This window comes from Podarcis raffonei, chromosome 12 (genome assembly GCF_027172205.1).
Source record: "Podarcis raffonei isolate rPodRaf1 chromosome 12, rPodRaf1.pri, whole genome shotgun sequence".
Taxonomy (NCBI): Eukaryota; Metazoa; Chordata; class Lepidosauria; order Squamata; family Lacertidae; genus Podarcis; species Podarcis raffonei.
The window spans coordinates 61,350,280-61,371,649 of record NC_070613.1 but is presented as its reverse complement, the minus strand read 5'-3'; the positions used below and the strand labels follow the sequence as shown (position 1 = coordinate 61,371,649).

General features: G+C 44.6%; 1 protein-coding gene across 1 annotated transcript in view; it reads right to left on the bottom strand.

Moving 5' to 3' along the window:
• LOC128398541 (uncharacterized) overlaps positions 1-21,370 on the bottom strand; it is a 73,551-nt gene that overhangs the window by 18,277 nt on the left and 33,904 nt on the right. The window contains exons 4-11 of the mRNA XM_053359768.1: positions 18,059-18,175; positions 16,561-16,671; positions 10,172-10,312; positions 9,043-9,162; positions 7,809-7,882; positions 7,581-7,716; positions 6,752-6,847; positions 5,802-5,906 (exon numbers count right to left, since the gene is read on the bottom strand). Of these exons, the coding sequence (XP_053215743.1) occupies positions 5,802-5,906; positions 6,752-6,847; positions 7,581-7,716; positions 7,809-7,882; positions 9,043-9,162; positions 10,172-10,312; positions 16,561-16,671; positions 18,059-18,175 (900 nt within the window). The remainder of the gene's footprint in view (positions 1-5,801; positions 5,907-6,751; positions 6,848-7,580; positions 7,717-7,808; positions 7,883-9,042; positions 9,163-10,171; positions 10,313-16,560; positions 16,672-18,058; positions 18,176-21,370) is intronic.

Sequence of the window (21,370 nt, the reverse complement as noted above, 5' to 3'; positions counted from 1 at the left end):
CCACAGAAAGAGTTTGATATAGACCAATTTTTAAAAACAAATGGATTACAAAAAATCTCTCATGAAAATAAGATAATGCTGAACTACAAAATTACAGAACAGGAGGTAGAAGGTGCCATTCAGAATATGCAGTTGGGTAAATCTCCAGGGCCGGATGGCTTAACCTCAAAATACTATAGATCTTTGAAAGATTGGTTAATTCAACCACTAAAGGAGGTTTGTAATGAAATTTTGGAGGGGAAAAAAGCACCAGAGTCGTGGAAGGAAGCCTACATTACACTTATACCGAAAACGGAGTCTGAAAAGACACAGCTTAAGAACTAACGCCCCATATCCCTGCTCAATGTGGATTACAAAATTTTTGCTGATATTTTGGCTAATAGATTAAAAAAAGTATTAGTGGAAGAGATACATAAGGACCAAGCTGGCTTTCTCCCAGGTAGACATTTGTCTGACAACACGAGGAACATAATTAACATATTGGAGAAGTTGCAAGTGAACATTAATACTAAAGCAGTTTTAATTTTTATAGATGCGGAGAAAGCCCTTGACAATATTTCTTGGAATTTTATGAAGAAAAATCTTCGGGGGATGGGGGTGGGTCAAGGGTTTGAAAATGGTATAAGTGCAATTTATTCAGAACAAAAGGCTAAGCTAATAGTCAATAATGTGATGACAGAGGAATTTAAGATAGAGAAAGGGACACGACAAGGCTGCCCAATTTCCCCATTGCTTTTTATTTCAGTCCTGGAGGTTTTATTAAATATGATTAGAAGGGACCGTCTGATTAAAGGTATCCAGGTCGGAGCCAAACAATACAAATTGAAAGCTTTTGCAGATGACCTAGTTTTGACGTTACAGGAGCCAGAATCTAGTACGAAAAGAGTATTAGAACTAATTCAAGAATTTGGTCATGTGGCAGGATTTAAGCTGAACAAGTCAAAAACTAAAGTTCTTGAGAAAAATTTAACATCGATTGAGAAGGAGAGGTTTCAGAAGGAGACAGGTTTAACATTAGTTAAGAAAGTAAAATATCTGGGGGTTAATATGATGGCTAAGAACTTAAATTTATTTAAAGATAATTATGAGAAATGTTGGACAGAAGTGAAAAAAGACTTAGTAATATGGTCAAATTTGAAGCTTTCCTTGTTGGGTCGAATTGCAGCTATAAAGATGAATGTATTGCCAAAAATGTTATTTTTATTTCAATCATTGCAAATTTTGGACAAGATGGACTGTTTCAAGAAGTGGCAGAGAGATATTTCTAGATTTGTCTGGCAAGGCAAGAAGCCCAGAATAAAATTTAAAATATTAACTGATGCAAAGGAAAGAGGCGGATTTGCCCTGCCAGACCTTAAACTTTACTATGAATCAGCAGCATTCTGCTGGTTGAAAGACTGGCTGCTTCTTGAGAACACGGACACTTTGGACCTAGAAGGATTTAACAATGTTTTTGGGTGGCATGCATATTTGTGGTACGACAAGGTTAAAGCACATAAAGCATTTAAAAACCATATTGTCAGGAAAGCATTGTTCAATGTCTGGATAAGATATAAAGACTTACTGGAAAATAAAACCCCAAGGTGGTTGTCACCAATGGAAGCGAAGGCTCAGAAAAAGCTCAATATGGAGGCCAAATGGCTGAAATATTGGGAAATATTGGAACAAGAAGGAGATAAATTGAAATTGCAGAGTTTTGAGAAATTAAAAGATAAAGTGCGAGACTGGCTTCATTATTATCAAATAAGAGAGGCCTATAATTTGGACAAAAAAAATGGCTTCCAGGTGGAAAAATCAAAATTGGAAACAGAATTGTTAGATCCCAAAACTAAGATACTTTCAAGAATGTATAACTTGCTGTTAAAATGGAATACGCAGGATGAAACGGTTAAATCTGCTATGATTAAATGGGCACAAGATATTGGTCATAACATTATGTTTGCGGACTGGGAACAGTTCTGGACCACCGGTACGAAATTTACGGCATGTAATGCCTTAAGAGAGAATAATATGAAAATGATATACAGGTGGTACATGACACCAGTCAAGCTTGCAAAAATATATCATTTGCCCGATAACAAATGTTGGAAATGTAAAGAAAATGAAGGTACATTCTTTCACCTTTGGTGGACGTGCCCAAAGATTAAGGCTTTCTGGGAGATGATCTATAATGAAATGAAAAAGGTATTTAAATATACCTTCCTGAAGAAACCAGAGGCCTTTCTCCTGGGCATAGTCGGCCAATTGGTGCCAAAGAAGGATAGAACTTTCTTCATGTATGCAACAACAGCAGCAAGAATACTCATTGCAAAGTATTGGAAGACACAAGATTTACCCACCCTGGAAGAGTGGCAGATGAAGGTGATGGACTATATGGAATTAGCGGAAATGACTGGCAGAATCCGAGACCTGGGAGAAGAGTTGGTGGAAGAAGATTGGAAGAAATTTAAAGACTATCTTCAGAAACACTGTAAAATTAATGAATATTAAAAATGATGTTGGATTGAAAATAAGAGGTATTAGCAACAAAGTTAATGAGAATATGCAAAAATGAGTTGATAATGGATGAAAATATAGAGTTATAATATGTTAAGATATAGAGTTAAGATAAACGAAAGAGGGTAAGGATTTGCTGATTTGATTATTTAAATGGGAATACAAAAAGGGGAGGTGTGAGGAAGTCAAGGAAACAAGCTAATGAGTTTAAAGTTACAAAAAATGGATTTGTTTTTAACTCTTTTGTATCTATTCGTTTTTTGTACTTTGTATTTTTATTCTTCTTTTTTTCTTTTTTTGTGTATTTTTGTATGTTTTCTTTTTTTATCTTTTTCTTTTCTTATTTCTTTTATGTTTTTGTAAAATTTCAATAAATATTATACCAAAAAAAAAAAAAAGTACTGGCTTACCCTGATAGACCAGTATAGTAGATATTGTTGGACTTATGCAATAGCTGAGAAGTCCCAAGCATTTGAGAAGTACAGAGCTTTTTGCAACTGGGTAAAAACGCATTTTAACAAACCAATTAAGAACCTGTTTACTGACCGGGGCGGGGAATTTGTTTCTGAGGATTTTGAGAATTTCCTGGAAGCGCAGGGGACTACACATGAGTTATCTTGTGCCCGAAGTCCCTGGCAAAATGGGCTTGTTGAAGTTGTGCAGCGTGACCTGCAGGCAGGGGTTAAAACTTATCTGCACAATGCTAATCTGCCCAAAGTCTTTTGGGCTGAAGCGCTCGATGCCTTTTGTTACGTTAGAAATCGCAGTTATCATTCTGGTTTAGATGTCACCCCTGTTGGGATACTGCCAGGGAGACAAAGGCCATCATGCCCCCACGTCGACTTCGGACGATCCATCAACCTCCCGTAGGAACGCAGTATCAGTCGATTAGCGACACAAGCCTCAGAAACAGCTTTCCACATTCCGAGGACTTGTGCACGCCCTTTGCAGAGTTCGCACAACGAAAGATGCACTCAGGAGAGCATTATTTACAACTTTATTCAGCGTTGGTCAGAACAAAGAAAAAACATGACTGCTTGCCTGCGTGTTCAGGCACAGAGAGAGAAACAATAGCTATGTACAAAACATAAACTTCCTGTGAGCCGGAAGTACGCAGACTGTGACTCAAACAACAGCCTGCTCCCTGTTTAAGGTGGAACGGAAATATCCTAACAACCCCCTATGAGAAGCTGTTTAAAAAACGCCCTAATCTGAAATACCTACGCATTTGGGATTCAGATATAATTATGCATTATCCCGCTAAGCAGAAATTGGGTGAGCGTAGTGTTCAGGGAAAATTAATGGGCTACCAGCAGGGGGCGTACAGAATTTACATACCAGCAACTGGCAAATTTCATATTACCAGAAGCATGATACAAACTGTAAATTGGAATGGCGTTGCTGTTTTCCAAGATACTAACGGTATAAATGACACTGAGGAAGAAGAGGAAGCAGCAGCAGCAGCAGCAGCAGGAAATGGTGCTTCTGAATTAATGGAACAAGACAAAAAGCCTGTTGAATCTGATAATTTGTTTGATGATTTAAAGTCACAGGCACCCGAGGGGAGGTTAGATTCTCTTGAGTTTTCTGACTGTGAGCTTAGCCTACAGGCACCTCTTCAGTCTGACAATGATGATTTACAACCTGAAACTAGTAGTTCACTTAGTCCCATTAAGTCTGAGGAGTCTGACTCTCCTTCCGGACTGAGACATTCAGATAGAAAAAGACAGAAGCCACAATGTTTTGCAGATGAACATTTAAATACTGTGTATGCCAATAAGGCGGTTTTTGAGCCAAAAAGCTACAATGATGTTCAGAATTTACCTAAGCACCAAGCTGTAAATTGGTATAAAGCTACGAACTCTGAGATAGCTTCTTTAAAAGAGCATAACACCTGGTCTCTTGTACCACAAGCCCCAGATATGAGACTTATTGATTCAAAATGGGTTTAAGAAAATGCAAATGGGAAGGAAACGCCTATGGTGTGTGGTTTCACCTTTACAGGTGAAGATAAGCCATTTCCTAACAAAACTTTGTATCGTTCTGCTATAGGCAAGCTAAATTTCATTCAAAGAATCTCAAGACCAGATATAACTTATGCCTTTCACTTTCTGGCAAAATTTGTGGAAAAGCCCACTACGCAATGTTTCTCTGCTCTTAAGAGAGTGGTAATGTACCTTAAACATACCAAACATTATAGGTTGCAGTTTACATCATGTATTGACAAAGGTTTTGAAATTTTCTGCGATGCATCTCATGCAGTGGAACAAAATAATTGCAGGGATGTGTCTGGTATGGTGTTTTGTTATAACGGTTGTCCATTTGAATGGAAGTCCCAGACACAAACCATTATTTGTCTCTCCACAACAGAGAGTGAATTATGTGCATGCGTTCAGGCCACTCATGATGTGGAATGGTATCTGCAAGTATTTGCAGACCTACAGATGAAAGTAACACTACCAGTAAGAGTTTACCTTGATTCCCAGAGCGGACTCGCTATCCTGTGTTCAGAGACCAATACGCAGCGCACTAGAGTCTTAAGGTTACGTTTACAGTTTGTAAAGAAACTAATTGCTGATGAAATGATTGTATTTCAATATGTTCCAGGTGACAATCAAATTGCAGACATTTTTACAAAAGCACTTCCAAAGCTTACTCATGAAAGACATGTACAAAATATGCTTTATGTTTTTGTTCCACAATGATGAACCGCAGGGGAAATGTTGAATGGTTTCTTTAAATGTAAAGGTTCATTATTGTTCCACCAGTTGTGTATGTCTTTAAGGGGCCAGAGCAAGGGCCAGAGCAAAATAACGAGACCCAGCTTTACAGCTGTGAAACACAGCAGGTGCTGAGTTGTATTGATTAAGCTGTGTCAGCATTTGGGTGTAGTATATAAGGAGCAGCACCTAGCTCTCCCATTACCCTGGGGGATGGGTTGGTGGTTGGGTCTGGTTTGTTGTTGGTGTATTTAGTGTATAAGGAGTTTTTGTGTTTGTTATTAAAACCTTGTTTAGTTATTTCTGAGTCCCTTTTTAATGCATGGTCTCCCCAGCAAGCTCTCTGCAGTGCTACTATACTGCAAATAGCTAACACTGGCACCTCTCAGGTGGGCGCTATTGCCATTATAAGAGAATGAGGGAGGTGAGTTCATGGTGAGTCCTGGCACCTCTTTTTCTAGAAAAATAGCACTGGCTGGCACCTTCCCCTGGGATGGCCATGCCATACAGCTTTCATCTAGTTCACACCTGAACTTTCCAACGCAATACGATTTGAAATTGCAGCGTTAAGCCTTGGTCACTCACATCAAAGTCCAAATGCTCGGAGACATATTTCATGAGTACGTTGGTGGTCTTGACTGCTCTTTGCCTCTCACTGATTTTTGTGGAGTCAATCCAGCCATTTGTGTGCTGCGAGAGAGAAATCATCGTCATCACATGGAAGGACAACCCTTAATCCAGGTTTGCAAATTCACAAAGCTTCATAGAGGGGACAAATTGCAAAAAGGGGTTGTTTTGTAAAGGAGAAAGTTTGCTGCAATTTGTATTATTATTATTATTATTATTATTATTATTATTATTATTATTAATAATAATAATAATAATACCCCACCTTTTTCCCAGACAGGGACTCGAGGCAGCTTACAAACAAAACAAGAACAACTAAAGACACAGAAAAAAGAAGCCATTAAAAAAAAAGCATTAGTAGAATTAGATATTAATTGGCTCTTGGGTTGCTTTTGTTTTATTATGCATTTTCTGTTCTGATTGTGTATTTTTATGTTGTGAACCGCCCTGCAATCTGTCATTTGTGTGTTTGTGTGTGTGATAATTACAACAATACAACATACACCTCACCACAGCCATAGCAATGGAATGCAGGAAGCATCCTTAGACCAAGCCCAGCCATTGATCCACAAGTACTGAGGACTGGCAGTTGGCCCTTTGGCCTTTCAGGCAGAGAGCCTTTTCCCAGCCCCACCTGGAGATGCTGAGGACTGAACCGGGGACCTTGGGCATGCAAGACAGATGCTCTGCCCCAAGCCACGGCCCTTCCCCATACGCCATCAGCAGAGGACATATCTTGTGTGCCTTGCACAAGCATTGCTAGCAGAACAGAGGCCCACTTGACCATCAGCACCCACAACCAGCGAGTTGGCCGCAGATGCCCCCCGTGCAATCATTTCAAGAGGGTCTGTCCTCCAGCATGGAAGCTGCTGCTTCCCCCTGCTCTGACACCTTGGGGGCTCCCTTACCACTAATATCTCCTGCAGCGTCTCCAGAGAGGGGGCCTCCGACAGCAAGCTGGTGAGCATGTTGAGCCAGATGTAGATGGTCTCTTGAAAGCAGTCCTGGAAGGAGAGAAGCAAAAGCACTTAGAAGCTGAAGACCCCCATGGAAATCCCACATGCTCTGGAGCCTTCTAGTCCAAATTCGTAACAAAGCTTATGCAGGGCTTCAAGCAAGGCACACAAAGAGTCATAAACAGCAAACGTTTCTTGATATATGTAAGGTTACAGGTCATGTGATATAAAGATACAGGACTCCACACTGGGCTCAACTTCCTTGGGGTGTTCCAAGGCAGAGGGCCTTCTTGGTGGTGGGGCCCACCCCGTGGAACACCCTCCTATCAGATGTCAGAGAGATACATCATTATACTTCCATCTGAAGACATCTGAAGGCAGCCCTGCATAGGGAAGTTTTAAATATTTGATGTCTGGCTGTGTTTTAATTTGTTGGAAGCCGCCCAGAGTGGCTAGAGTAACCCAGTCAGATGGGCAGCATATAAACAAACAAGCAAACAAATAAAATTAAATGCAGCGTAGGAGGGAGGCATGAGAGTCACAAAATGCAGGCATGCAGGAATCATTTGTGGATGCATTTTAGCCAAAGGTGAAATGCAATAAATATGGAAACGTGATTAAAATCAAAAATATACACCCCAAGTCTCTGGCTGTTACATCATTGTGATGGGTCAAGTGTCTCGGGCAGCATTCTTTGCAGCTTACACGGCTCAGACTCTTTGCCCTCAAATGCTTTAACCTGGCAACCCCATTTTCCTCCAGAAGCAGAAGGTCCAGTCACCTGGCTCTGTGTTGCTGGCACAGAGCTCCCGGCTTTGACCTTCGTAACCTGCAATGATGGCAATTGGAAGACCTTCCTGATGGTTTTTTGTAGCAGCTGAGACCGGAGCAGGGGGTCCATGCGTGGTCTCAAGGCACTGAAAAGAGAAAGAAGGGGAGAGGAAAGGATCAGCACCCAGCAGTCCATAAACCTGGTGAAGAAATATGTACTGTGTCTGGCCGTACTTACGTCATGCGAATGATAGTTTCCATCGCTTGGTGTAATATGGTGAGCGATGCCATCGGCTCCTCTTTGATAACCTCCTGTGGTGGGGAAGCACACAGCATGTCAGGGAACTGGAGGCGCCATCCCTGCCACCACCACACCAAGCCCTGAGTTGTGCTCTCTATCCAGCCCACTTGACAACTTCTTTGCAATTGGCAAGTGGGTCCTCCTAGAGGAGAAGAGTGGGCTTCCTGGATCTGGGAATAAGAAGGACACTGACAAACTGGAACGTGTCCAGAGGAGGGCAACCAAAATGGTCAAAGGCCTGGAAACGATGCCTTATGAGGAATGGCTAAGGGAGCTGGGCATGTTTAGCCTGGAGAAGAGGAGGTTAAGAGGTGATATGATAGCCATGTTCAAATATATAAAAGGATGTCACATAGAGGAGGGAGAAAGGTTGTTTTCTGCTGCTCCAGAGAAGCGGACACGGAGCAATGGATCCAAACTACAAGAAAGAAGATTCCACCTAAACATGAGGAAGAACTTCCTGACAGTAAGAGCTGTTCGACAGTGGAATTTGCTGCCAAGGAGTGTGGTGGAGTCTCCTTCTTTGGAGGTCTTTAAGCAGAGGCTTGACAACCATATGTCAGGAGTGCTCTGATGGTGTTTCCTGCTTGGCAGGGGGTTGGACTCGATGGCCCTTGTGGTCTCTTCCAACTCTATGATTCTATGATTCCCTTTTTCTCCTGGGCAGAGCTCTACCACATAAGAACAGCATAAGATCAGCCTTCTGGACCAGGCCAAGGGCCCATCTAGTCCAGCATCCTCACAGCATTCTCACAGTGGCCAACCAGACGTCTGTGAGAAACCAGGGAGCAGACCATGAGCCCAAGAGCCCTCTCCCCACCTGTGGCTTCCAGCAACTATATTCAGAAACATTGCTTCCTTCCTCTGTGGAGGTAGAACATAGCAATCATGGCTGGGAGCCATCGACAACCCTCTCCTCCTGGGAGAACCTAGCCTCTTTTACTTAGGCGCTGGTGACATCCTGCTGAGGTTGCCACAATGTAGGGCTGCCTTTCTAGAGGGTTTGGAAACTTGAGTTGGAGCAGAACGTGACCACCCAGAAATGGTTTGGGGCCAGATGGTCAGAACATGCAACCCAGAGCTAGACCTACACAGCTATTTTTAAGAAAAAACGCTCTGAAAATAAACCCCAGGAGATTCCCCCTCTTTTTTTCTTTTTCTTTTTACTCACTATGATGCAGAAGGTGAGCTCGTCTTTGTGGGGGAAGGTGACATATCCCACATTCGATTGCACAAGCGCCTTGGTTGTTAGAGTTGCTGCCTTCATAAAGCTCTTCTTCAAAGCCTGGTTCTGAAAGGAGAAGGGATTTTATAAAATTGAGTTTGAATCAAAATCACAAGGAAACATAAAGCCACACTGACCCTAACCCTAATTCTAATCCTTACCCTAACACTAACCCAATCCAAAAATTAACCCTAACCCAGAAATGGTCTTGTTAGATGGTTAAATTCATGGTAAATTGCTGTTTTAGGGTTTGTTTTAAAAAAGTCTGGAAAGAATTAATCCATTTTGCATTACTTTCTATGGGAAAGCGTGCCTTGGTTTGGAACGCTTTGGTTTCAGAATGGATTAAGTTTGAGAACCAAGGTACCACTGTAGTGCCCCATCTGGTCCTAAGGGTGGAGTCAGTATACACCCCAGTCTACAACCCTTCGGTGGATGAAGCCAGAGACCCTGCCCTAGGGCACAGTCTGAAGGCATGTGGTGCAAGGACCTTGACGGAGCTCAGGAGGTCTGCTCAGTGCCTGGATGGTGACCACGGGGGAAATGGAGTCGTATGACAGGAGAAAGGCAGGATATACCGTATTTTTTCGTGTATAAGACACCCCCTATTTTGGGGGACTCCAAATTAAGAAAATGGGGGAAGGATTGCCCAGAGTTGCTGAGCTTTTGGGAGGGAGGATCACCCACAGTTGTTCAGCTATTTGGGGGAGGGGATTCCAAATATTGCTCACCTGCTGGACCTATGCTGCCACTCACACACGTCACAAAACCCACCTATTGTCTGTCCCTCGCCGGCAGAAACCGCCAATCGCCTTCCCAATTGCCGCAGCGACAGCCAGTCAACACCACCCCTTGCCGCAGCCACCAATAACATGCACAATAGCCGCTGACTATCTCCGGCTTGCAGCGGCAACCAATCCCACGTCCCCCTATGCACTATCTGTGTATAAGATGACCCTCATTTTTAAACATCATTTTTTAATAATAATAAAAAACACCTCGTCTTATACACGGAAAAGTATGGTATAGCTGAGAGAACAAACAACAGGAGTCCGTGTGATAATCAGAGCCATACCTTCCTGCTGTTCTGGAATTGGAAGAGGAGCTCCTCTGTGAGGACGTCTATAAAAAAGGGGAGATCATCCTGCCGTGCCCCGAATGCCATTTGCCCGCAGCAAAGGATGACGGTGATACTGGCATTCGTCTTGCTAGTATTCTGGAGGGAAAGGATGGGGAAAGTGAGTTTGGGAACCTTAAGTGCAATTGGAGACAAATCACCATTTAGTTGGGACCTTTTAGCAGCTGGGAAAATATTCATAGAATCATAGAATCCTAGAGTTGGAAGAGACCACAAGGGCCATCGAGTCCAACCCCCTGCCAAGCAGGAAACACCATCAGAGCACTCCTGACATATGGTTGTCAAGCCTCTGCTTAAAGACCTCCAAAGAAGGAGACTCCACCACACTCCTTGGCAGCAAATTCCACTGTCGAACAGCTCTTACTGTCAGGAAGTTCTTCCTCATGTTTAGGTGGAATCTTCTTTCTTGTAGTTTGGATCCATTGCTCCGTGTCCGCTTCTCTGGAGCAGCAGAAAACAACCTTTCTCCCTCCTCTATGTGACATCCTTTTATATATTTGAACATGGCTATCATATCACCCCTTAACCTCCTCTTCTCCAGGCTAAACATGCCCAGCTCCCTTAGCCGTTCCTCATAAGGCATCGTTTCCAGGCCTTTGACCATTTTGGTTGCCCTCCTCTGGACATGTTCCAGTTTGTCAGTGTCCTTCTTGAACTGTGGTGCCCAGAACTGGACACAGTACTCCAGGTGAGGTCTGACCAGAGCAGAATACAGTGGCACTATTACTTCCCTTGATCTAGATGCTATACTCCTATTGATGCAGCCCAGAATTGCATTGGCTTTTTTAGCTGCCGCGTCACACTGTTGGCTCATGTCAAGTTTGTGGTCCACCAAGACTCCTAGATCCTTTTCACATGTAGTGCTCTCAAGCCAGGTGTCACCCATCTTGTATTTGTGCCTCTCCTTTTTTTTGCCCAAGTGCAATACTTTACATTTCTCCCTGTTAAAATTCATCTTGTTTGTTTTGGCCCAGTTCTCTAATCTGTCAAGGTCGTTTTGAAGTGTGATCCTGTCCTCTGGGGTGTTAGCTACCCCTCCCAGTTTGGTGTCATCTGCAAATTTGATCAGGATGCCCTTGAGTCAGTTTAGTAGTCAGTAAGTCAGTTTAGTAGTCAGTAAGTTGTTGTGCGAAAGGTGGAGGGCACAAGGAGAAGGGGACAAGCTCTCTGCGTGCAAACAGCACGCAGACCTAGTGGTGGGAGGAAAAAATCCTAAAATAAGAGACACGGGGGAATGATTAATGGACTTCAATGTCTGTACACTAATGCGCAAAGCATGGGAAATAAACAAGATGAGCTTGAACTCTTGGTACAGCCAACTAAATATGACATAATAGGCATCACTGAAATCTGGTGGGATAAGTCCCACGATTGGAATGTAATAATGGAGGGATACAATCTATTTCAGAGAAACAGACCAGACAAGAAAGGAGGAGTGGCGTTATATGTCAGGGATGTGTATACCTGTAAAGAGATCCAAGATTTAGAACCTCAAAGCCAAAGTGAGAGCATTTGGGTCAAAATAAAGGGAGAGAAGAATAACAGTGACCTCATTGTGGGAGTTTACTATAGATCCCCATGCCAAACGGAGGACATAGATGATGCCTTCCTGGAACAGATGGCCAAGCATGCAAAAGGAAGGGAGATAGTAGTAATGGGGGACTTCAATTACTCGGATATTTGTTGGATGTCAAACTCAGCCAAGAGCATAAGGTCAAACAGATTCCTCACTGGCCTTGCAGACAACTTCATTGTCCAGAAAGTGGGAGAAGCAACAAGAGGAACAGCCATTTTAGATCTGGTCCTAACCAATGTTGATGACCTGGTTAGTGGGGTAGAAGTGGAAGGATCATTAGGCGCGAGTGATCATGCTCTTCTGAAGTTTACTATACAGCGGAAAGGAGCAGCCAAGCATACTAGGACTCAATTTCTTGACTTTAAGAAAGCCGACTTCATAAAACTTAGGGAAGTGCTGGGTGAGATCCCATGGACAGTAATACTAAAAGGAAAGGGAGTTCATGATGGCTGGGAGTTTGTTAAGAGGGAGATAGTAAAAGCACAACTTCAGGCAATACCAATGAGACGGAAACATGGAAGGTGCCTAAAGAAGCCAGGGTGGCTATCTAAAGAACTTTTAACTGAGTTAAGATTAAAAAAGGATGTGTACAAAAAATGGAAAAGGGGGGAACCATCAAAGAGGAATTCAAACAAATAGCCAGCACGTGTAGACACAAAGTCAGAAAAGCTAAAGCACAGAATGAACTCAGGCTTGCTAGAGAGGTTAAAAACAACAAAAAAGGCTTTTATGGGTATGTTCGTAGCAAAAGGAAGAACAAAGAAACAGTGGGGTCACTCAGAGGAGAAGATGGTGAAATGCAAACAGGGGACACAGAAAGGGCTGAACTCCTCAATGCCTTCTTTGCCTCAGTCTTCTCCGATAAAGAAAACAATGCCCGACCTGAAGAATTTGGAGCAAATGATTCAGCAGAGGAAACACAGCCCAGAATAACTAAGGAGATAGTACAAGAATACTTGGCTAGTCTAGATGTATTCAAGTCTCCAGGGCCAGATGAACTGCATCCAAGAGTATTAAAAGAACTGGCAGATGTGATCTCAGAACCACTGGCAGTCATCTTTGAGAATTCCTGGAGAACAGGCGAAGTCCCAGCAGACTGGAGGAGGGCAAATGTTGTCCCTATTTTCAAAAAGGGCAAAAGAGAGGACCCAAATAATTACCGCCCAGTCAGTCTGACATCAATACCAGGGAAGATTCTGGAGCAGATCATTAAGCAAACAGTCTGTGAGCACCTAGAAAGGAATGCTGTGATCACCAATAGTCAGCATGGATTTCTGAAAAATAAGTCATGTCAGACTAACCTGATCTCGTTTTTTGACAGAATTACAACCCTGGTAGATGAAGGGAACGCAGTGGATGTAGCCTACCTTGATTTCAGCAAGGCATTTGACAAGGTGCCCCATGATATTCTTGTAAAGAAGCTGGTAAAATGCGGTCTTGACTATGCTACCACTCAGTGGATTTGTAACTGGCTGACTGACCGAACCCAAAGGGTGCTCATCAATGGTTCCTCTTCATCCTGGAGAAGAGTGACCAGTGGGGTGCCACAGGGTTCTGTCTTGGGCCCGGTCTTATTCAACATCTTTATCAATGACTTGGATGATGGACTCAAGGGCATCCTGATCAAATTTGCAGATGACACCAAACTGGGAGGGGTGGCTAACACCCCAGAGGACAGGATCACACTTCAAAACGACCTTGACAGTTTAGAGAACTGGGCCAAAACAAACAAGATGAATTTTAACAGGGAGAAATGTAAAGTACTGCACTTGGGCAAAAAAAAGGAGAGGCACAAATACAAGATGGGTGACACCTGGCTTGAGAGCAGTACATGTGAAAAGGATCTAGGAGTCTTGGTGGACCACAAACTTGACATGAGCCAACAGTGTGACGCGGCAGCTAAAAAAGCCAATGCAATTCTGGGCTGCATCAATAGGAGTATAGCATCTAGATCAAGGGAAGTAATAGTGCCACTGTATTCTGCTCTGGTCAGACCTCACCTGGAGTACTGTGTCCAGTTCTGGGCACCACAGTTCAAGAAGGACACTGACAAACTGGAACGTGTCCAGAGGAGGGCAACCAAAATGGTCAAAGGCCTGGAAACGATGCCTTATGAGGAACGGCTAAGGGAGCTGGGCATGTTTAGCCTGGAGAAGAGGAGGTTAAGGGGTGATATGATAGCCATGTTCAAATATATAAAAGGATGTCACATAGAGGAGGGAGAAAGGTTGTTTTCTGCTGCCCCAGAGAAGCGGACACGGAGCAATGGATCCAAACTACAAGAAAGAAGATTCCACCTAAACATGAGGAAGAACTTCCTGACAGTAAGAGCTGTTCGACAGTGGAATTTGCTGCCAAGGAGTGTGGTGGAGTCTCCTTCTTTGGAGGTCTTTAAGCAGAGGCTTGACAACCATATGTCAGGAGTGCCTTGATGGTGTTTCCTGCTTGGCAGGGGGTTGGACTCGATGGCCCTTGTGGTCTCTTCCAACTCTATGATTCTATGATTCTATGATTCTATGATTCTCTAAGCTACCAGCATGAGTTTGACCAAGCTGCGGGAGGCAGTGGAAGACAGGAGTGCCTGGTGTGCTCTGGTCCAGGGGGTCACGAAGAGTCGGACACGACTAAACGACTAAGCAACAACAACAAGTTGTTGTGCAGACTTACAAATTTTGTATTTTTTTTTCCTCCAGGAAACTCAAACTGCTGGCAAGCCAGGGCTCCACCACCCTATATATGTGCATCGGGTTCTTCCTGCCTAAATGTAGAGCCTGACATTTGACCCTATTGAATTTCATTTTGTTAGTTTGGGCCCAGTTCTCCAATCTGTTAAGGTTATCTTGAATCCCGATTCTGTCTTCTGTGGCATTGGCTACCCTTCCCAGTTTGGTGTCATCTGCAAATTTGATGAGCATCCCCTCAATTCCTTCATCCAAGTCATTTATTTTAAAAAAACGTGGAACAACAACGGGCCCAGGACAGAACCCTGTGACACCCCACTGGTCACTTTTTCCCCAGGATGACGAGGAACCATGAAGGTGTTCTCTTTGGGTTCGGTCAGTCAACCAGGGAGGAAGTGCAGGACAGTGTAGGGTAGACTGACCACTGGTGCTCTTTTCCATGGGAGCTGCTTTTTTAAAATTAAAATGAACCGGGTGGATCTGCTCATCTTCTCCATAGTGAGGGTTGGGAAATTTCCTTGGTCATTTCCCAACTCACAGCAAAAATCCAGGGGTACCACACTCCTGGGTTTCATTTCTCTTGGATGGCAGAGCACAAGAGAGTTCAGGACTGCGTTCAGATGTAACAATAAACCAGAGGGCATCAACATAGGTTGGCCTCTAGCTCCCATCAGCCTCAGCCAGCATGGCCAGTGGTCAGGAGGGATGGGAGTTGCAGTCTGTAGCATCTGAAGGGCCCCATTTTGGTTACCTCTGTGATAAACTATGGTTTATTATTGTGTGAATGAGCCTTGGACTCATCGGCTCCTGCTCCCTTCTCCTCTAGCACAGTTGCAAAACGGAGACCAGAAGCTTGAGGGAAGTTAACTGAAAGTGGAAGGAAAAGGTTCTGATCTCCTTCCAGCTGGGTTGGAGAATTGGAGAGTCGGGGGCACATGACCCCAAGGCCCCCTCAGGTTATGGAACTGTTAGATCCGCACGCAGTTACTATGCCTTTGTAATAATTCGCTTAATTAACGAATACATGGAGGTGAACACAGAGAGTGACACTCAACTATGCTTTGCTTCAAGTAGACCTGTCGAAATGAATGGGCCTAACTTAGTCATCTTCATTAAATTCAATGGGTCTGCTCTAGAACATAGTTGAATGGGGCCAGCAGGCACTCCCGTAAGGCAGAAGAACCCTTGCACGAGAGCAACTTGGGCAGCTGCCCTGCCCCGGGATGCAGCTGAAACCTCTCCCCTCTTTCTCTCTGCCTCTCCCAGCCTGCCGCCTGCCTGCTCTCTTGGGTTCTGCTCCCTCCCCTCAGTTGGAGAGGTGTCCCCTCTTCCAAACTCTAAGAGGTTCTTCATTCAAAGCTTTCTGACAGCAGAACACTCTCCCTTGGGAGGTTGTGGACTCTCCTTCATTGGAGGTTGGATGGCCATCTCTCAGGGATGCTTGAGCTGAGATTCCTGCATCGGAGGGGGTTGGGCTAGATGACCCTTGGGGGTCCCCCATTAGCTTCCACTATTGAAGAAATGCCAACCAACCATCTGACAACCAACCTAAAAACAGGGGTCAGCGTACTTTGGGGGATGACCAATGGTTTCTAACGAATCCGTTTGACTGACTGACTGAGCCAAGGGATCAGATCAGATCTAGGATCTGGAGCCACAGAGACAGGACTGCTGGAGCCCACTTCAGAAGGATGACTGAGACATACCCACAGAGGAAGCTGTCTGGCTTCCATACTGAGAGGATGAGCAGATCCAATTGCCTTTTTGGAATGGTAAGGATCCCATCCCTTGAAAAAGAGCATATTTGGAAATGGGGCAGGATTCGTTCTTTTCCAACACAGCTCTGTTTTACTAGATCAGAGGAACCCACAGGCTGCTTCACGTGCTTTGGTGTGGATGTAAATAGCCGCTAAGGATCCAATTTGCCAGGACCTTTGTCTAACCATTGGCCATGCTGTCAGGGGCTGATGGGAGTTCCAATTCAAAACACACGGATGGGGAAGGGGCACCAGGCTGGGGATGGCTGACCTACACTCTTGCTGCGCTCTTTCCTCACTTCACACCCTTACCTCAGACGTCTCTGTCTTCCTTGCAATGGCTGCGCGGCCAAAATCCCGCACTGCCATCAGCGCCTGGGAAATATGGGTGCTTGAAGCCACACCAATAGCCTCAGAAATTCCCTAGGGAGAATGAGGCACGTCAAAAATGTTGTTTTCTTGATTGCAATTAGTGATAATAATAATAAAAAAAAATTTTATTTATATCCCGCCCTCCCCAGCCAAAGCCGGGCTCAGGGCAGCTAACAACAATAAAATAGTACAACATTCTAAAAACATTTCATTATAAAAGTTAATTAAAATCAATTAAAATGAAATTGATGGCAACCATTAAGCTAAGCTGATCATGAGGGATGGAGGATAAATGTGATTCTGTAAGCAGATTGCTGCAAAATGTGGGGAACCAAATTTAAGAATGGAGAAATGAGACACTTAGAGAACCAATTTGAACAGATCCTTTCATCCCGGATAATAATAGGGGTGGTTTGAAGAACGATATTTCTGTGGATTCTGATGTGAACTGACCAGACCACACCTCCCAGACTCATGTGCAGCTTGCAATGCAAGGATGCCTTGCATTCTGACATTTTCGAATCTTGTGATACAGTTCTTGGCTTCATTAAACACCCAACTACATTAAAATGCATCATTTATTCCCTGGAAGTATTTGTAATCCACCCCTCACCCAAAGGTGCCAGAGCAGAAATATGCACCATCTAAACCAGGGTGCTCCAATATCTCATACCAAGCGGGCCACAAGAGTAGTTCAGCATAGAACCTGTGGGCCGCACACTGACTTGTCGTGTGGGAGAGGGGAGCAAGGCCAAAATTTGACACACACACCCGGCCCGCATGCTGCCTTCCCAAAGGTAGGCAGGTGAGGCGCTGGGTTTTGGGAAGGAGGCACGAGGCTCTGGTGGGACCTAGCGCCTTCCCACCTTCTTGCCAAAGGTGGGAAAGAGCTAACTGAGGACTCTAGGACCCTGACAGATCACACCTGCCTCCTTCCCCAAGCCCATCACCTCCTTACCCAGCTTTAGGAAGGTGATGCAAGGCCTACAGGTGTGTAGGGGTGCCTCCAAGGTTGCTGAGGGCTGCCAAGAAAGGCATTGAGAGCCACTTGTTGGCTGCTCTGCTCTAACCCAAAACTAAACAAATCTGCCCCAGATATGTTGAATGCTGAAAAGCGGTTCCTCCTGTAAGAGGCTTTGAGGGGGTGACTGGGTGGGCACGAAATCCTTGGAGGAAGGAAGGTCATGAGCAGAAATCAGGACAGAGGGCTGGTGGGGTCTGTGGGGTAATGTCAGGGACTGGCTGGATGAATAAGAGTGGGGGACCCTGGATTGTGGTGGTGGGACACTGGGGAGCAGCCTGGGGAGGCGCTTGAAGCAGGAGGGTTCAGAAGGAGGAGGCTCTTCCAGGACACGGCTGGAGGTGGAGAGTCTCCGTGTGAGCACAGTCCCAGTCCCGCTGGCTCTTCTCCCCCCTAACATCCCACACTTTCACTCACCTCTCTGTCTGCTTCCTCTTCGAGAGGCAACGTCAGGAGTAAGTGCAGGTACTGGTGGACTGTCTCTGCGCTCCTGGAATCCCGCAGCTTGAGTCCATAGTATCTATAGAGGGCGTTCTAAGGGTTGGGGAAGGTTTGGGTGAGTCACAGGGAGGAGACCCCACCAGCTACATCAACTGCTTTTGGAAAACCAAAGAATTTCAATTTTACCGTCTGAAAATGTCGGGTAATACTGAATAATAATAATAGATTGCAAGTACTAGGCAATTGTTTTAATGATTTGTATGCAATTTTACACATCTTCTGAATTCCCAAGTCATGTTACAACTCTTTAAAGGTAAAGGTAAAGGGACCCCTGACAAATAAGTCCAGTCGCAAACGACTCTGGGCTTAAAACTCATCTCGCTTTAAGGCCGAGGGAGCCGGCATTTGTTTGCTTCCACAGACAGTTTCTCCAGGTCATGTGGCCAGCATGACTAAGCCGCTTCTGGCGAAACCAGAGCAGCACACGGAAACGCCGTTTACCTTCCAGCCGGAGCAGTACTGGCTTCGGCTGGGGAGGGTGGGATATAAATAAATTATTATTATTATTATTATTATTATTATTATTATTATTATTATTATTATTTACTTGCACTGTGTGCTTTTGAACTGCTAGGTGTGTAGGAGCTGGGACCGAACAACAGGAGCTCACCCCGTCGCAGGGATTCGAACCGCCAACCTTCCGATTGGCAAGCCCAAGCGGCACAGTGGTTTAACCCACAGCGCCACCCGCGTCCCTATTACAACTCTTTAGTACTCCTCATTTGGGGAATTTGAAAGTTGACAAGTTCAGCATGTCCTAATTGCTCTGCCTCCACTGTTGGAGGCAGGAATGCTTCTGAATACCAGTTGCTGGAAACCACAGGAAGGGGAGAGGGCTCTGTGTTCGAATTCTGCTTTCCAGTTTCCCATGGGCATCTGGTTGGTCTCTGTGAGATAAGGATGCTGGACTGTGCAGGCTGCTGGTCTAACCCAGCAGCCTTGTCTTTCATTCTCATGACACACTTTTGTCCTAGATACGCTGACCCTAGGCTCTTCCCGCTTTTTAAGAGAACTAATATCTGCACCCGCAGCCTCTTACGGGTTTCCCCACCCTCCCTCCACGACTGAAATTGGGAGAGGGTGTTCTCTTTTGTGGCACCCCACAGTAATGTGATTGGCTGTCACCGGTTTAAAAGGAAAGCCTGTCCAATAGTAGTGGAGTGGTGTAGATGAGTGTGGAGTCTTCTTTTGCCTCAAGGCGCAGGTACTCTGTCTGATTATATGAACTGCTTCTGTAGATATTTGTATATATCATAGAATCATAGAATCATAGAATCCTAGAGTTGGAAGAGACCACAAGGGCCATCGAGTCCAACCCCCTGCCAAGCAGGAAACACCATCAGAGCACTCCTGACATATGGTTGTCAAGCCTCTGCTTAAAGACCTCCAAAGAAGGAGACTCCACCACACTCCTTGGCAGCAAATTCCACTGTCGAACAGCTCTTACTGTCAGGAAGTTCTTCCTCATGTTTAGGTGGAATCTTCTTTCTTGTAGTTTGGATCCATTGCTCCGTGTCCGCTTCTCTGGAGCAGCAGAAAACAACCTTTCTCCCTCCTCTATGTGACATCCTTTTATATATTTGAACATGGCTATCATATCACCCCTTAACCTCCTCTTCTCCAGGCTAAACATGCCCAGCTCCCTTAGCCGTTCCTCATAAGGCATCGTTTCCAGGCCTTTGACCATTTTGGTTGCCCTCCTCTGGACACGTTCCAGTTTGTCAGTGTCCTTCTTGAACTGTGGTGCCCAGAACTGGACCCAGTACTCCAGGTGAGGTCTGACCAGAGCAGAATACAGTGGCACTATTACTTCCCTTGATCTAGATGCTATATTCCTATTGATGCAGCCCAGAATTGCATTGGCTTTTTTAGCTGCCGTGTCACACTGTTGGCTCATGTCAAGTTTGTGGTTAACCAAGACTCCTAGATCCTTTTCACATGTACTGCTCTCAAGCCAGGTGTCACCCATCTTGTATTTGTGCCTCTCATATTTTTGCCCAAGTGCAATACTTTACATTTCTCCCTGTTAAAATTCATCTTGTTTGTTTTGGCCCAGTTCTCTAATCTGTCAAGGTCGTTTTGAAGTGTGATCCTGTCCTCTGGGGTGTTAGCCACCCCTCCCAGTTTGGTGTCATCTGCAAATTTGATCAGGATGCCCTTGAGTCCATCATCCAAGTCGTTGATAAAGATGTTGAATAAGACCGGGCCCAAGACAGAACCCTGTGGCACCCCACTGGTCACTCTTCTCCAGGATGAAGAGGAACCATTGATGAGCACCCTTTGGGTTCGGTCAGTCAGCCAGTTACAAATCCACTGAGTGGTAGCATAGTCAAGACCGCATTTTACCAGCTTCTTTACAAGAATATCATGGGGCACCTTGTCAAATGCCTTGCTGAAATCAAGGTAGGCTACATCCACTGCGTTCCCTTCATCTACCAGGGTTGTAATTCTGTCAAAAAACGAGATCAGGTTAGTCTGACATGACTTATTTTTCAGAAATCCATGCTGACTATTGGTGATCACAGCATTCCTTTCTAGGTGCTCACAGACTGTTTGCTTAATGATCTGCTCCAGAATCTTCCCTGGTATTGATGTCAGACTGACTGGGCGGTAATTATTTGGGTCCTCTCTTTTGCCCTTTTTGAAAATAGGGACAACATTTGCCCTCCTCCAGTCTGCTGGGACTTCGCCTGTTCTCCAGGAATTCTCAAAGATGACTGCCAGTGGTTCTGAGATCACATCTGCCAGTTCTTTTAATACTCTTGGATGCAGTTCATCTGGCCCTGGAGACTTGAATACATCTAGACTAGCCAAGTATTCTTGTACTATCTCCTTAGTTATTCTGGGCTGTGTTTCCTCTGCTGAATCATTTGCTCCAAATTCTTCAGGTCGGGCATTGTTTTCTTTATCGGAGAAGACTGAGGCAAAGAAGGCATTGAGGAGTTCAGCCCTTTCTGTGTCCCCTGGTTGCATTTCACCATCTTCTCCTCTGAGTGACCCCACTGTTTCTTTGTTCTTCCTTTTGCTACGAACATACCCATAAAAGCCTTTTTTGTTGCTTTTAACCTCTCTAGCAAGCCTGAGTTCATTCTGTGCTTTAGCTTTTCTGACTTTGTGTCTACACGTGCTGGCTATTTGTTTGAATTCCTCTTTGGTGGTTTCCCCCCTTTTCCATTTTTTGTACACATCCTTTTTTAATCTTAACTCAGTTAAAAGTTCTTTAGATAG